Source organism: Chamaea fasciata, unplaced genomic scaffold (assembly GCF_029207755.1).
Source record: "Chamaea fasciata isolate MVZ Bird 193981 ecotype frontalis unplaced genomic scaffold, bChaFas1.0.hap1 SCAF_10, whole genome shotgun sequence".
NCBI lineage: Eukaryota > Metazoa > Chordata > Aves > Passeriformes > Sylviidae > Chamaea > Chamaea fasciata.
In genome coordinates, this window is record NW_027094095.1 from 3,136,002 (window position 1) to 3,153,356 (window position 17,355).

Consider the following 17,355-nt stretch of genomic DNA (forward strand, 5'->3'; position numbering starts at 1 on the left):
GACCGGGCGGGCCCTGCCCGCTCCCGCCGCGGCCCCACGTGCCCCCCACGCTGACCGCTTCCGGCTGCGCGGGGCGGTGCGCCCGCCGCCCATTGGCTGCCTCCGCCCGGGCCGCTCCCCATTGGCTGTCTCCGCCCCGGGCCGCTCCCCATTGGCTGTCTCCGCCCCCGCCGCTCCCCATTGGCTGCCTCCGCCCCGGCCGCTCCCCATTGGCCGGCGGCCCCGGCGCGCCCGCGCCCGGTACCGGTGCCTTTCAGCCGCCCCGAATCACAAGCGCGCAGCTTTAACCGCCCGCACCCGCCGGGCTCGGCGGCACTACTGGAGCAACAAAAAGAGCGCAGAACGAGGCAGCAGTGGGTTCAAAAGGAGCGGCTTTAATGGCATCCCGCAGCGGACGGAGTCTCTGCCGCGGCTGCGTGTGACATGCACAGCACCTGCCTTGGCAGGGGTTGGACTCGGGGCTCTCCAGAGGTCCTTTCTGCCTCCAGGAATTCCGTGTGCTTGTGAGAGCCCACGGCTCACTAGCTGGGAGCGGGGCGGGGCTCTGTCGAGTCGCTCTGAAGAAAGAAGGCTGAGAGCTCGCTCAGCGCCCTGTACCGGTGTGAGATGGAGTTCTTCACTGCCTTGGGCATTTCAGCGTAGCTGCAGGGGACAGAAACCACAAGCGTCAGCAGCAGAGACACTACAGCACATCTCACAGCACCGAGAGCTCCCCCTCTGCCTCCCTGCTTGGCTCAGCCGGGCATCTGTAGTGACACAATCCCTGATCCGGGCGGTTCCCATCACCCACCGTGTTCTGATCCAGGAGGACATTTCTCCTTGATGCCCTTCCTCACAAGCAAGTTCCTCTGGACACCCTTGACCAAGGTCTGCCTTACGTAAAGGGCTGTAGGTAAAACACTTACGTCTGGTTGTAGCCATCCGGCTGAAAGCAGGGATCCCAGCCAAAATCCCGAGGGCCTCTGGGCTCCACTATCTGCCCCTGCCATGAGAAGGCACAAGAAACCCTTAAAGACTGCGCTTCCCTTGCAGTTACATTTCAAACACAGACAGAGACACGCAGCCGTAGCTCACACTGCAGCCACCACAGGCTCTGCAGGGTGCCGTCCCCTTTCCCAGCTCCTCCCCAGGACGTGACCAAAATTAGCAGCTCCAAACTGGCACTGCCCTATGTTCACAGTGCTTTGACCTCTCCTAACAACAGAGCTAAGAACTGTTCCTGAATACAGCCCTGTCAGAGGGAGATGGGGGGCTGAGGAGCGCAGAGTTCAGTAAGCCCCAGTGAACAAAGGGCTGCACCCTCAGCACCCACCTCCCGCCAGCTGCGCTCTCCCCAAGCCTGTTCCCAACATTCCGTGACCCAGAGGCCACCAAAATTGTCCTGAGCAGAGCCAGTGCTGCTGTGAGACTCCCAGCACAGCCCTCCTCCCGGAGCACGCTGCCTTCCCCAGGCACACAGCACCTACGTGGGTCTGGCCCTTGAAGAGCCTCACTGGCTCCTCCGGGTTCCCGCTGCTGAAGGCGAAGGTGCAGAGCGCGTAGGCAGACTTGTCCTCGAAGCCAGCCAGCAGCTTGTACAGGCCTGAGGGACACAGAAGGGACCCTGGGGTTACTGCTGCTCCCTGGCAGCGCAGCACACCCGCCCAGGCACGGATGGATGGAGTGTTCCACATTCCCAACCACCACAGGAGGTGACAAAGCTCAGGCACCGGGATGTTCTTGGCAGGATCCGTGCTGTGACTGAAGCCAGAGCCTCAGATGTCATCTCACAGTGTGAGCTCCAGAGCCCTGCTCTGAATCTGGGAGTGGAAGCAACGCAGCATATGTCCATGCAGCACCAGGGAGGACTAAACCCCCAGTGACTGAACGTGATTAATGCTCATGTTAATGAGACCAGCACAGGATTTGCAGTCACACTCTGAACTGCGGGATCAAGGCATAGCAGGGGAGGGGTGCATTAGTGGAGAGGGGCTTGCCCTGAAGCTACAGGGAGCAGGAGGTCTTCCAGGTCAGACTGAGGACAAACAAGATGCACCCACAAGCCCTGCCACCAGCCTCTGGGAATCCAGGGGTGAAATCACTGAGAAAAACAACATCCCACAAAGGAGGGCACAGAACAGGCTCGAGGAACCTGTTGGTTCCCCCAGCATGGGCAGGGAGCCACCTCAGGGGCAAAGGAATGGGTTACACACACGGCAGTAACATGAGGGCAGTACCTTCTGGCTTGAGTTTCTCCAGGAACCATTTTCTGAAAGGGAAGGAAAGAGGGAAGATCAATTTTTGCTATTATCTCTCAGAAACACAGGCATCCTTGTGAGACTGGTGCTTACGTTTTCATAGGCCTTTGAATCCCTCTCAATGCACTGTTATTTTTACTGTAATTTTACTGTTATTTTTGCTGTTATTATTACTCCTTCTGGACTATTTACCAGGAAGGACAGACTTATCTCTTAAGCTGAAGGGGACACAGTGAAAACAACAGTGGGGTATTTAATTTACTGCATCCTAGGGTCCATATAAATACGTAATAACTTTGTTATCTTACGGATTAAAGCTGTCCCTGTGAGACACTCATGCCAGAATCCTGCTGAAAGGCTTGGTGCCTCTATTGCACAGAGCCGGCCCTTTGGACAGGTTCCCAAGCTGCCAGAACAGGCACCACAGATTGGAAACCAGAGCCAACTACCCAGGTCTGTCTCTCCATTCCTGCTCCATGACTTACAGCAGGGCTCGAGGAGTTCAGTCCAGCCCCTGGGGTGCAGGATGAAGGGCAGGGCACAGAGCAGCAATCACCTCCCTGAGCCCACTGCTCCTGAAGCGTGGAGCCCACACTGCCAGCCTGCGCTCCTAACCCCAGCTCGTGAAAGGGGAAACAGCTTCCCTCCTACTTACATGTAGGGTCCTGGAAGGCCCCCCAGGGCGTTGAAGCACAAGCAGGTGTCCTCTACTATAACAGGTCCCTGAACCTACAGTGACAGCCCAAGAGAAGGAGAACATCAGACCTACAGGAAGGCACTGCCTCCAAGCCCATTCCCTTGCTTCTATCCCATCCTCATGTTTCCATTTGACCTCAAAAGCAACACACACCAGACAGACACAATCAAACCCAAACCCTCCCCACGCAGCCCAGAGCAGCTGAGGAACAGCAGGGAAGGTTTCATACGGAGGAAAATGAGCAGAGCTGAACACTCCCTGCCGTCCTGGAGGACGAGGAAAGGGAAAGCCTGTGTTCCAGAGCCATGCCTGCATTTTTCTCCAGTCTCAGCCCTCATTTGGTTCTTTCAAGACACCCACCCCAGAGACAGCTCTGGAATGTTCAGCAGACATAAAACTCTATGTCCTGCAGCCGCCAGGCCTGCACTGAAGCAGCTTCCATGACCTCCCGCTGCAGGAGGGACACAGCATCAACCAGAACAGCCGGGTGACGGGGAGAGCAGCGAGGCCAAGCCGGGCCGCTTTGGATGCTGCAGTGTCCCTGCCTGGGGTCCCTCCGCACCCATCCCGCCGGGAAAGGGGAATCAGGAGTGACCTGCCGGGCGGCTTCGCGGCACTTCTGCACCGAGATCTCGTCTGGCTCCCCCTGGTACTCGGGCACTGCGGACACAGGGATGGGGCGGTGCTGACCACACGGCCGGGGCGGGACGAGTCGCCGCTCCCCGCCGCGCCCTGAGAACAACTTACGGTCAATTTTCTTCGCCACCAGCGTGTAGGGAGAGGAGTCTCCGAGGATCTGTGTGACCTGCGCAGGGAGAAGGGAGTGAAAAGGGAGAGAGGGATAGATGCAAACCCCCCCTCCAGGCCCCGCTCCCGCCGCCCTCACCTCCTCCAGTTTCTTGGCGTTGCCGGTCACGAACACGACGCTCCGCCGCGCCGGCGCCGCCATGTTGACCGCGCGCACCGCCCCTGCGCGCCCGACCACCAATCAGCGCCCGCGGCGCCGCCGCTCCCCGCAGCGCCCGACCAATGGGGAGCGCGCCCGCCCCGCAGCGTCCAGCCAATGGGGGGCGCAATCAGCCCGCGCCAGAGAGGCGGGAACTGCCGGCCCGCGGGGGACGCGAGGAGGGCGGGGCCGGTCGTCATGGCAACCGCTCCCCTCACGGCCCCGGGCCGCGTCTACAGCCCCGGCCGTGGGAGCCCGCGCTGCTTTTCCTCAAGTAGAATCAGCTGTAGTTGGGGAATCGGGAAGGGCATTGTGCTCCAGGCTCTGTTGCTGTTCAGCCTCTAGGACGTCTCTGCGCTTTCTGTCATCGGGTTTCCAGAGTCGGAGCGATCAAGTTCCGTCCTTGTTGGTTTGCTGCTGGTGGTGCCTCTCACAGCCAGAGCCGTCCCTTGGGAACGTCTGTGCTCAGGACAGCCCCAGCACTGAGGGACTTGAACCTAAAACTGATCAGCACCCAATTCTAGCACCTCAGGGCAGCGCCCCGACGGCTTGGGCTGTGGCCGCTTTCCCTGCCCCGCATCGCGGGTAAAGGCAGGACCAGCTGGCGGCTGTAGCAAGAACTCCGGGCCTCGAGTCAAGACTTGTGTCCGTGGGGCCGGTGTGGAGCCCTGCAGACACAGGTCTGGTGGGGAGCAGGCCCTGGGAAGGAGCAGCAGCAGAGTCCCAGCTCTCCCACCGTGTCCCCAGGGCCCTCCTCACTGCCAGACCCTGCCAAAGCTCCTGCTTTGCAAGGGCACTCCTCACGAGGGTCTTCTTTCCCCCGGGCAGCCCAGCTGCCGCAGGAATGCACGGCTTTCGCCACAAGATGCCATTCCCTGTACAAAAGAAATCATGAGGAAAACAGCAGCTGATGGTGTGTCCTCCGCACAATGCAGGAATGGGTAAAACAGACCCAAAGCTTGGGTGAAGGAGTTGTTTTTGTTGTAGAATTTCCTTCATAACATCTCCTAAGTGAAAACCAACCCCGAGGCATGCAGACACTGCTGGAAACAACACCCCTTTCTGCTGACTGCAGATCTCTCTGCCACCAGCCCAGGGTGGGCCAGCACAGGCTGCAATATAAAACCACAATACCAAAGGAACGCGTGGAGGACTGCTCTGTACCACCCCAGGAGCAGACATTTCTAATGGTCTTTCCAGCCTTGTGGGGGGGGGAAAAAAAAATCTCTAAAACTTGCTTAGCAAATACTATTCCTGCGATGTTTCTGACCAGGACTCCTGTGGCACCAAGGTCCCGCCGTGGGTGGCGGCAGCAGCAGCAGCAAAGGCAAAGCTCAGCTGGGGGAGAAAGGCAGAGGCACTGGCAGGGCTCTGCAGCAGCAGGAGTGAATTAACTCGCTTTGCAGTTGGCAGGACATAGTACCAAAGAGCTCAGCGAGAACTGCAGCCCCCCTGGAGACAGACACAGTCCCTCTGCATCCATCTTCACGATCCCTTGCAGGCAGAGAGTAGCCAAAGGCACAGGCAGGATGATTTTGTCCCTTCCACTGAGTGTACGATGTTAAAAACAGCCTATACTTCAGGAGGAAAAAACCCAGCTTGCCTTCCTGATTCCCACCTGGAGAGATGAGGTCTCACAGAGGGGAAAAGCCCTGTTTATATTCCAGCTGGGCAAGGGAGCTTGGAGTCACATCCAACCCTCCAGCCAGCTGTGCTCACTCCTAATCCCCTTCTCTGCATGGGGCAGCACTCAGGTGGAAACTGTGCAAGGCCCCGGGGCAGGGCAGAAGAGGAAGCTGGGACATGGCACTGGAAATTCTCTGGGGCACCACTTCCCCTCTCCAGAATTATTTCAAACACGTGCTTAGCAAGACACCACTTCTCTCATCAGAAATGACCAAAAAGAAAACCAGAAGAGCTTGGCTCAGCTAAAGTGCCAGGCTCAGGGCTGCAAAGGAGAAGACTCCCAGAAATAAAGGGCTGACAGAAATGCCACCAGCACTTGAGACCAAGGCTGGAAACAGCCAAAGCACTACAATCCCACCCAGGGATAGAGGAGCTCAGTTCCTGTTCATTTCAGCACAGGGGTCCCTACAGCTCCCCAGTGCCCATGTCTGGGAATAATCCCCACCCCACAGGATCACAAGGAAGCAAAATCCGCTGCCATTCAGGACCACAACCACCACATCATGGTGAAGGGCTCTGAATATGAACTGGGCTTGTTCACTGGGGATGGGTGTCAGGAGAATTGTTCTCCAGCTGTGTCTTTATATAATCGTGCTGCTTGCTGGGTTTTCCACACATTTCTTATTTCTGGTTAAGAACACACAGAAAGAGGGACTCCCAGCCTCAGAGAGCCCTGAATGTCCTCCAAAACTTTACGAAGACGTGCAAAAATTCCACATGTACAGTCAAAAATAGGTTTACTGGAATGTTTTTAGTCACAGCTGTAAGCAGCAATACTGAAAACACTGAGCTTGTGCATTCCCATGGCAGGACCAGAAAATCTTCTGGATTGTAAAACCTAATTTCATTTTTTCTCTCTTTTTTTTTTCTTTTTTGAACAAGAGAAAAACAACACCCTTACCATTGTCCTCCAAAGAATCAGTTCCCTATAATATATTGGTGTATATCCCTTCAGACTTCTATCCCCTCCTTTTCTCTGATTCAACAACAGAGCCCCCTCTGCCTTCCACAGCAGGCAGCAGGGAGCTGCTCAAACCGTATTATTATTATTATTATTATTATAGTTTTTAATATTACAACTCAACCATATATACAGATAGACCGTAGGGGCAAGTAGCCAGCTCCAAACCAGAGACCCAGAATTCCACAAAACAGGCAGTTTGGGATCTGAATCTTGTGTTATAAAAAAAAAAAAAAAAAAGTTTGACAGCAGGAACAGGTACTTGACTGGAAAAGGGTTGTTTGGTAGTTCTTAAAACACTCCCTTAGAACTGGCTGCTTGCCACCACCTCCTGCTTCCAGGAGAAAAAAACAGCTTCCAAGCTATATACAGATATCTCACTTAAATTACACAGCAGTTTGGTTATCCCAGAGGCAGCTCCAGCGACGCCTCCAGCTGCCCTGTCAGGAACGGTACTTCAGGACTATGGGGACTGCAAAACACAAAGGAAGAGGCTCTCAGCACACACCCATCCCTGCCAGGGAGTCCCCCCATTTGTGCAGTGACAAACACCCAGCAGCTGTGAGCAGAAGTGTGTTCCCAGCCCCAAGCTGAAGCAATCTGCTGTCTGCACACATGCTAGACAACATATCCTGCTACCTTCATCTCCTTCCAGCTTCCCAAAACTAAACCAGATGGGATTTTCCATCAGTCTCTCTCTCAACCCTGCTGCCAGCTTTGCCTCTCCCACTGCAGGCTGTGTGTCAGAAGGACAACAGGCCACAAGGGCTTCGCTGAAGGAACAAGAACAGTTACAGAGCTTCCCCTGGACACTTCAGTGGGAGGAAAACCCTCCAGAGCCAGTGGCACAGAGGAGCTGCACTGCCGTGCTGGCCTGCCTGGATCCCTGGAGCATGTCATTCTGCAGGCAGAGGGATCAATTATTCCTGCCTGGAAGAAACTTGCTCTGGTCATTATGAGCTGTTTGGTAGGAAAAGCAGTGACATCTCTGCTCCAAGGAGCTCCAGGAAGGGCAGAGAGCATGGGAAGGGACCAGTGGCAAAGCCACAACAGCTACTTGATCGAAATTAAGCAGCACATCAACTTTGGGGAGGAGCATTTGTACACAGCAGGCTCATTGCAAGGTGGCTGATACATGTAGAGATGTTTCAGGAAAACACTGCTCTAGCCTGAAACTTTCCACGTACTGCCACCCAGCCTGGGACCAGTCAGTGCCAACGCTGGGTCAGTACGAGGCTGGCAGGGCACTGCTGGCTCTCCCTGCTCACAGTCAGCAGGACTCGGTTTGAGCCTGCTCCTCTGTGCGCACCCTGAGGCCTTGCAGAAGGCTCCCCTTACGGTGACTTATGGCAGAGTGGAGCTCATGGAGAGGCTCAGGTGCTGCCCCTCGGGGACAACAGCACCACGGTGTCACTCCCAGCGTGGAGTGCCACCAGTATGTCCATGCCAGGCACGGCCGGGGTGACGTGGAGCTACTCACCGATGATCACCAGCAGGAGAATGACCACCACCATGGCTATGATCGCCTTCATCTGCAAGAGGAGCACACAGGCACCTTACACGGGCAGCTGCTTCCACCTGAAAGGAGGCCTTTGCCTCCCAGCATGTTTTCAGCTAGGAAGCAGAGCTTCTCCACCTCCTCCCAGGGACAGGCAGGTCACCACCCTTCCAGAGCCCCAGCCCTGCCTGCTCCCCCTCCTGCTCACCTTACAGTCTCGCCACCACATCTGTCTCCGGAGATGCTTGGCTCTTTTGCTGAAAGCTGCTGCATTGTCTGATAAACTGTCTGTTAAAGGAAAGAACAGAGTCAGTTCAGTGGTGCACACAGTCAGAGCACCCACTCACCTGTTCTAACCCCACTGAGTTCTATGCAATAAAAGACCCAACCACAGCATGATTCACCAAAGCCACAGCAGGGTCAATGTGACGCCCTTCACCAGAGCACACAGACAAGTCCCACTGTGCTCCCTCTGTACTGGCTGCTCTCTGAGGACAAGAACTTGTTTTGCAAGCCAGTGGACAGTGCCACAAAACAGACTCATCTACCTTTGCTTGAAGGACCAGCTAGATCCCAGCACCCAGACACCTCCAAACGAACGCCTCTGCACAGAGCAGCAGGTAAAGGTGGAGAGAGAGCCAGCAGAAAGTCAGATCTGCAGCCCAGGGCTCAGGAAGGACAGAAATGTAAGGCCAGGTGTGACATTAGGTGCTTTCAGAAGTGACCCAGGTTAACGTGGCCCAGCAGAACTGTGTTTGACATCACACCTGATTTATCCTGCAGGTCGTCCAGCCGCTCGCCTCTTTCAATCACCTTGGTGATGTTCTCCTGCATGACATCGATGACTTCATCCACCTGGTTCTGGACACTGGGGCAGGGCAAAGGCAGCGTGAGAGGCAGAAGGGAGCACCAGAGCTGCCGAGCCTGGCGGGATCTGAGAGCTCACCCACAAAAATGAAAGGGCACAACAGCGGAAAGAGGTTGATGGGATGCAGAGAAAAGCAGAGGCATGGCATTGCACTGGGTGGATCTCTGGCAACCCCAGGAAGGGCAAGAGAACACAAGGGGGGCTCAGAGAGAGCACTGGGAAGTCAGCACAAGTGGGAGTCCCCACTCTAACACCTTTAACGCACAAATGCAGTATGAATTTTCAAATGCAGGCACTAATTGCTATTGGTGGGCACCTCTGCTACAGAAGAGCTCACAAGGGGGAAGGAGGAGTATAAAAACCATACTTTGTCTTTCTACATTTCAGAGAACTCCACATCACACCTTTGCTCAATAACTTGGGGTGAAATTCAATCAGTTCCCTCCTCCAGGAACTGAGTTGCTAAATTAAACCCACTCTGCCAGGGGCATCAAGAGGATAGCAAAGAAATGGCTGACACGAACTAAACCAAGTTATAATTCATCTTCTCACAGGTTACGCAACTCTGTGGGTAACCTTCAGTGAGCAGTAGCCTAAATCACACCCGTAGGGTTATTAAAAATGCATTTATTCACTCCAGAAAAAAAAAAAAAACCCTATACTAGCAAGAGAGGAAAATTTTCCTGGTGGAAAAGTACTGCTCCATTCTGTTTTGTATTTTGGAGCTAATACACGTTTATTTTCCTGGAGATAGAAATGAGGATTTTCTTGAGGCCCGGGGGATAACAATACATTGTTTGATACATTCCGTTCCCAGAAAGGCAACGGCAACAGCAGGATCCTGGAGGCAACAGAACAGAAACAGCTCCAAAGAGAAACAGCGTATCCTCCCCCACAGCCCACAGAACTGGGGCCAAGACAGACCCAAGGCCAGACAACGGGGCACTGCAGAACCAGAAACACGGCTCTGTCCTCACCACCATGCATCTAATTAATTCATTCATTAATTCGAGACACAGCTTCACACTGACCTATTTCTCCTGCCAGCTACATGCCTCTCACCAAGCAGACACCTGTGCTGATGAGGAGCAGCTGCAACCAGCCATAGTGGTCACATCACTTGCTCACATTTACTTAATGTTCCAAACACAGGTGAGAATAATCATTAAAAGGCATTTTTCTCCCCAGAAAGCTCTAGAAAGAGTTCCACATCTCTAAATATGAAGGGGTTTCCCACCTTAGCCTTTCAGGTCGAGCTCTCCAGCACCACTGCACAGTGGCTTCCAGAGCTAGAAGAGCCAGGCAACTCCTCTGAAACCAATTTCTGAGTCAACAGCTGTGATAAGGCACATGCTGGACTCCAGCAACACATGTAAAAAATTGCTTTATTTAGGACAGCATAAGAAAGGAACCTGCCTTCTCTGCTGCATCACAGAGTCTGTGGGAGCAGCATCCCTCTGAACCCACCCACACCATGCAGTGGCAGCTGCCACCTTCCACACTGACAGGAACCGCCTGCCAGGAGCTCCTGATCTGGAGGGGAAGGGCACAGATAATCCCCAAAGACCTCTCAGCAGGAACTGCCCCGTGCCCAGGAGCCTGCTCTGATCCAGTTTGTTTCACAAAGCCCAAGGGGAGTGGCAGAGCTGCTGCGGTTGGCGAAGCTCAGAAGGTGGCACTGGGGATGCACAGACGCTGCCCAGGGAACACAGGGCAGTGCCCTGTGGGGCCAAGTGCGCACCCCACACGGGACACAGAGCCCAGCCCTGGGGCACGTTCTGCAGGGGGCTTTCCCTGCCCTGGCACAGCAAGTCCCAGCAATGCAGCTACAGCTTGGGGCGAGAGGAAAAGCACCAACATCTGCTACCCCAGATGAGCCAACTTGGCAAAACCTCTAAGCCTCCAACATCGGCTTCACACGCACCAGTCTACATTTGCAGCATGTAAATGTTTCTAAAATCATTTTCTGGCTTGAAAATAGAGAGCTTTCCTCCCACGACAGATTTGTAACCAAGTTATCCCAGTACAACTAACAAATGGGAGCACACAAGGTTACAGTGCATCTAGGAACTTGCAGAGCAATGCAACATCACCTGTATCCCTGCCACTGGAGGTCAGAGCCTTGAGGGGTGCTGCTGCAGCCCTGGGACACCCCAAAGCGTTGGAGGCAAAACAGGCTGGTAACCAAGCTGCTGAGGTGGTTTAACAGCATTTAGGGGAGAGCTCTGGGGTACAAACCTTTACTGCCCAAACTGCTTCTCAGCATCCTGTCTCTTCTCACTTGAGCTGCTGGCAAAATGCTGAGGGCCCTTGTTATCTGCCCAAACCCTGGGCAAGCTGTCAGCTGTCCCCAGGTTAACAAAGCATTTCACAGATGGAGAATGGAGGCACAAAGAAATCGAGGCTCATGAACTCCCACAAATGTTGAAGTGTTGCCTCCCATGGAACACAGACGCATTTGGGTAGCACCGTTTGCCATCTGGGGAAAAAACCCCAACAAAACCACAAAAAACAGGAAGGAAGAGGCCAAGCCAGGGAAATTCAGACCTCCACGCAGCACCTTAACCAGACCTTAAGCCAGCCCCTTCTTTCTGCTCTCTCCCACCCTACACTGCTGTCTCTCCAGGAGGGGGCTGAAAAATGCCCAGCCGATGTATTAACCCAGCAGCCTCAGAATGAATTCAAAAATTCCCACTAGTTTGGCATGCCTGAGGTAGGAAAGTCAAGTCACATAAAGAAAAAAAATATTTTCTTGTTTTATTTGGCAAGAGGGAATGAGTCCTCTAATACAAAGTGCATTTCCTGTTGGGGAGCTAAAGGCTTTTGACACATACACTTCATGTGCTTTACTCCTGCCAGATTTCCAAGAGAAATAAAGTGGAATAAATACCTGGCAGGAAAGGGAGCAAGACAAAAACATGAAATATGTCTCCCACGACCTTCTTTCTTACTAATTACTGCAAGTCTGACACTTTTAACAAGGACAGCAAGCGTACACCATCAAAGCAATGAGATCTAGTGGCACTCAGCTTGCTTTAGACTCTTCTCTTCTTGTGCTCTGCTGTTCCAGAGTGGAGGAATAAGCCTTTCCATTTTGGCTACACTGGGTTAGGTACTGAAAGCCTGCCTGGGCTGGTCAGGGTGCTGGGCTAACAGCAGTGCTGCCTTCTCCAGACACTGTAAACAGGCTGTGCACACACCATGGGATGTGCTGCCTGAGGCTGCTGCTTGTCTCCGAGCTGGCTGTTTGCAGCCAGCAGACACACTCTGGTTTTCCACCCCAGTGATATTAATAGTGTGTATTTTTGGTGCAAATTACACCCAAACACCCCTGGTTGTGGCAGCCACCCAGGGAAGAGGCAACAGGAGGGAGAGCCAAGGCAGATGGAGGGCACAGAGGCAGGAGGCCAGCACTGCACTGCCCAGCTCTCTGCAGAGAGCCCTGCTGTACCCCACAACGGGGTAACAGTGCTCAACCATGCCACAAAGCCCTGGATTGAAGCTGCTTAGTCCCAGCTGGGAGGAAAACGGCAGTCTATGCCTCCCTGAAGCCTTTCAGTCATTGAAAGGATAATATCCAACAGTGATACCTGTCAACATGGTCTTGGTATCACCTTCAGATGAAAGCCTGGACTGTGGCTGGGGTTCACTGCACAACCTGCAAGGAGCCCTGGGAAGCTGCAGTCAGCTCTTGCCTCGAGTTCAAACCATTCCCCAAACCTTCCCCCTGCTTGGGGCCTGCACCAGCCAGAGCCACTGGGGCTGGGAATGCTGACCCCCCAGAGCAGCACAATGGGGGATTCACAGAGACCAAGAGGCTCCTGGGGAACCCCAGCACTGTGCTCAGCCTCCTCAGCAGCATGAACAAGAACCCAGTGGCACAGTTCCCTGAAAGCACAAACACCAGCAGTAAAGTGAGTCAAGCAGTACTGAAAAGGGGCTGATTTTAGCAGAATTTTTGAAAAGATGGTCTGTGATGAGAAGCCCCTTTTCCACATAAAAGGAATCCAGCTGGAAGATTAACATCCCAGCTTCCCTCCAAAAGGCTCTCGGGCACACATTCAGCACTGCTTCCAAAGCCTCAAAGCAAAGGCAGAGAAAGGAGATCAGCTCTCCCTTACCTGTTCTTTGTACCTTTGGGGCAAAGGATAAAAGCCCTTTAAAAGCTGCAATTCAGCTCCAGCCCGCCCTGGGGATGGGAGGCCTCAAAGGGAGCCAAAGGGACCCCGTGTGGCCTCTCCACTGGCAGAACAGAGTCCACCCCAACCGAGCAGCTTCCAGACACATCGGGACAAGGCTCAGCTTGAGGGGGACTGACACTCCCTCCTGTCACGGTTGCAGACTGTAATCACCTCTTTCGCCGACAAGGTCTGCAGTGTTCCCCACAGCTGAGCCGGCCTTGAGGGTCTCTGCTGCCAAACTCCACCCTGACCCAATCCATCCCCCTTTCCTGCCAAGGATAAGTAGGAAAACTTTCCAGTCTTGCCCCTCACGTTTAACATGTTCCACACCTTTGCTCCCAGAATCCCATCACTTTTTCCTCTACCCAATCCTCCACCCAGTTTCCTTTTACGCCCATCCTCACACCTCATTTCTCCAGCCCAGTACTGCCATAGCCTCTCTAGCTTTGCCCAGCTATGCCTCAGCTCTCCAAATGCTCAAATTCCTCCTTAAAAAGTCTTGTCCTTACAGTTTTTCAGCAGCCACCCAACCCTTTCTTTATTGAAACAAAGGAAACTGACTCACTATGAGACCAGGCATTGATTCCCTACAGCACAAGGGCCGGACTGATCAGAAACTTCACAGTGATCTCCACGACAAGAAGCGATGATTGCATGGCGTAAGTGCTTATTAAACAAAGCAATCAATGCTGATGAGAGCAGAAAATAAATTGTTTTGTAACAGATGCTCTAGATGCTCCATAGATGTAGCCCCTTGACAGCTCCAGGGACATATTCCACGCCACATCCATTATATCCAGGCAGTCTTTGGCAATGGGCAAGCCTCGTGTGTGGGCCATTAGTCACATCACTCCTACGGACCCACCAGCTCCTGGCTAAATGCTTCTTTCACTTTTCTTCCTTTTCACAGGGGCAGTGCTCTCCTGTACCTAAGCCACTGCTCCTTTCTGCCAGGCTGAGACAATGGGAAGAGAAGAGCTCCTGTTTTCTCCCACCAACAGGGAACACAGCAGACACTGTAGGTGCTGCCCAGCAGAGGAGGATGAAGGGATGGACACTACCCCATCTCTACCTTTCTGTGGAGGTGAGACTCCACTCATAAACCCAGTTCTCAGCTTTCTCACTCATTCCAGATCGTGCCCTAGAAGGGAGGCTCTATCCACACTGCCTTACTCCAGAGAGCAGTTCCTCTCTACCAACGGCATCCTCACACTCTGGAGGGAACACAGACACCCTGAAAACTCCGGGTGCAGCCACCTGCCCTCTGCCTCTTGTGCAACTCAAGTGCCCTTCACTCCTGCTCGAGATAACATGGCAAACACAGCCCGATGCTGCTGGTGGCAATGAGTCATCCCAGAGCTGTGCTGGCTTTCTCCTGGCATGGAAAAAACCCCAAACCGAGAGCCACAGGCAGGCTGCAAACACGACCCAGTCTGAGCAATGCCCAGGCAGCAGTTCCCACACAGATCTCTGTCCTGGCTCCACAGAGATCAGCAAAGGAAACAGGGCAACACAGACCAGGGGGCTGTGGGCATCCCCACGCTTTTCACTGAGTACCATCACCACATCCTTCACAGGAAAAACTGGAGCTGAACAAGCATCATCCAGGAAATGACTCGATGGGAGAAGGATCCAGAGTGTTCACTCCTTCCTTCTTGCCCCACTCCTCCTCCAGCTTTAATGGTTTCCTGTTTTCCAGCTGCTTTGACCCCAGTGAGTCACTGCTCATCTCTAGGTCGCCTATATCAGGTTTTTATCTGGAGAAGAGGATGCCAGAGGAGCAGGTGCTGCCCAAACCTCATGGTCCTGGTGTGCTCCTGACCACTTTCTTGAAAAGTTAAAGGAGCATGTTACAGGATGAGGTAAAAAAGCCTCAAAAATTAAAAAATGGTGCTAGGAAAGGTTAAAATTCAGGGTTGATGCTGTAAAGAGCCTCACAAAAGCATGGAACAGGTCACCACCAGAACATAGCAAGGGCTTCAGAAACTCCAATAAGCTACTGTGATGTGATCTTATCCCTTTGCTTCTGTCAACACACAATTTCTTGACAGGTTGCATCAAAGCTGAGATTTCCTTTAGCTGTGGACACGGGGTAGGACGGGTCAGTTAGAAGAACACAGGCACAAGGACTGTTCATATGATGAGCTACACAGAAATCCTCTGACAAGACAGCAGCAGGAGCTCACGGTGCCAGAATAAATTATTATCTCTGTGACACTAAGGAACAACAACTTACTGCCTGATCTTGTCATTCCTGGGTCCAAACCTGGGTCCAGAAGGCCCCCTCCTGCAGGCAGAAAAGAGCAGTCAGGACAGAAGGTACAATGAAAACATGTTTTTAAACCAGACCCAAAAGATACAGAGGAGAGAACCAATGCCTTGTGCAAGGAGGATTGTTTTCATACCTCCCAGCAGTCCCTCCCATGTCTTGGGATACGTGGGACATCTCACTCTTACAAAAGGCCACACCTATTAATTCATGCTCAAGGCCAAGGCTCTGGAAGAACATCCCAAAGGAATCAAAGGTTTTCGTTCCCAAGCCCCCAGTCTCAGAGCTGCAGGCAGGTATGACACTGCAGCCCAACTCACAAGAAAAAGTCTTCCTCTTCATCCGAGTCTTCCTCCAACAGGTTCCTCTGCAAACACAGAAAAACCATCTCATCAATAAGCAACCACCACCTCACACACACATTCCCAGCTCTTATAGGATGCAATCAGCATTCTCTGACTGCAGGAAGGCCCTCCCTGCTCAAGGGACAATCCCCAGCCCTGCACTCAAAAATACCAGCAACACCCACAGCCACCCCGGGCTGTCCCATCCACTCAGGAAATCAGATCCACTCGGGATTTGGAGGACGTGCTTTCTCCACCATCTAACAGGTCTAACAGGGATGACCCCAAGGGAACACACTGGCATCCTTGGGCTGGAGGGCAGAGCGGTCTGGCAGCTCCTCGGGGCTCCCCTTTGCCAATCCACTGCACTGCACGAGAGGATCCAAGACCTGATTTTTAAGAGCAACCGCATAATCCCACTGAAGCCTGCATGTTCCTGAATTTCTGCTTAGGGTCAAAGACAATCAACAGGGGGAGGTGACCCACTAAAAGTGTGGGCCCAGGACCCAGCAGATGGTCCTTGGATACCAACAGCTGCTGCTTTCCCGTGTGCAGATCTGGGCTCCCACCTGCAAGCCTGATGCTCTGATGTCGAAGCTCACCTGCATTTCCGTCCTGTCACATTTGCTCAATCAACTCAAACAAACCTGCAACACCATTGCAATAGTTGCTGCCTCCCTCAAGGGAGGAGCAACCTGCTCTTGGCAGCACGGGCTCCTGGCCCCGCTGACAGCTGCCGGGAGCTGCTGCAGCAGCATTTCTGACCACAGCCTAAAGTGACATTTAGCACAGCCTGACCCCAGCAGGTTAAATCCACTTTGTCCAAACCTGGCAACTGCTGGGACCTGCATGCAAAGCCTGAAAGGTGAGGGGACCGTGGTGCCAGGAGAAAAAAAAAATCAGCTGTAAAGCACAGGGTGACTTCACTCAAGCCCTTCAGCCAACGTGGGCAGCACAGCCAGGCCGCGTCCCCGCCAGGCTCTGCGGAAGGGCAGGAGGCTGGGGCCACGGGCATCTCCTGCCACGGACGCGGACCGAAGGAGCCGCAACAGGTTCCGCAAGAGCCGTACCGAGGCCGCTGTGACACACACGGCCCGCGGCCGGCGCTGGGACAGCCCCTCACCGGCTGAACGGCGCTGTCCCCGCGCTCCGGGCTGCGGCAGCCCCGGGGCAAGGCAGCCCAGCCGCGGGCACCGAGCCCGGCCGCCCCGCGCTCAGCCGCCGCCCGCTGCGCCCCGCAGGAGCGGCACTCACCCGCTCGCTCTTCACCGAGCCCGTCACCTCGTCATCGTTCAGGTGCCGCTTGAATTTGGGAGGCATGGCCGGTCCGTGCCGCGGGGCTCCGTGCCCGGGGGGGAGAAGCCTGGAGGGGAGAGCAGGGAGCGCCGGGCAGGCCCAGGACGGGACCCGCCGCGCCCGCGCTCACCGGGCCGGGCCGGGCCGGGCCGGCGGGAAATGGCCGGTGCCGAGAGCGCCCGTCACATCGACCGCGCGGCGCTCCGCCCGCCGCGCCGAGCGCCGAGCCACCGATGGCGGGCGGCCCGGGGGCGGAGACACAAACGGGAACTGGGCGGGGCGGCGGGCGGCAGGGCGGGGCGGGGCGGGGCGGCGGGGCGGGGCGGCGGGCGGCAGGGCGGGGCGGGGCGGGGCGGCGGGGCGGGGCGGGGC

The 17,355-nt window shown here is 54.6% G+C and overlaps 2 protein-coding genes across 2 annotated transcripts; both read right to left on the reverse strand.

The window, feature by feature from the left end:
• Positions 1-354: 354 nt before the first annotated feature.
• Positions 355-4,051, reverse strand: ITPA (inosine triphosphatase). The gene is made up of 8 exons (XM_066192057.1): positions 3,821-4,051; positions 3,682-3,739; positions 3,530-3,594; positions 2,893-2,966; positions 2,217-2,248; positions 1,467-1,582; positions 906-982; positions 355-642 (listed from the first exon to the last, which is right to left on the reverse strand). Exons 1-8 carry the CDS (start codon positions 3,881-3,883, stop codon positions 522-524), a joined length of 606 nt encoding a protein of 201 aa, XP_066048154.1. The 5' UTR covers positions 3,884-4,051; the 3' UTR covers positions 355-521.
• A 2,235-nt stretch (positions 4,052-6,286) lies between these two features.
• On the reverse strand, positions 6,287-17,223 carry VAMP4 (vesicle associated membrane protein 4). The gene is made up of 7 exons (XM_066192058.1): positions 16,942-17,223; positions 15,664-15,710; positions 15,311-15,361; positions 8,793-8,893; positions 8,234-8,313; positions 8,008-8,059; positions 6,287-6,999 (listed from the first exon to the last, which is right to left on the reverse strand). Exons 1-7 carry the CDS (start codon positions 17,005-17,007, stop codon positions 6,971-6,973), a joined length of 426 nt encoding a protein of 141 aa, XP_066048155.1. The 5' UTR covers positions 17,008-17,223; the 3' UTR covers positions 6,287-6,970.
• Positions 17,224-17,355: the final 132 nt, after the last annotated feature.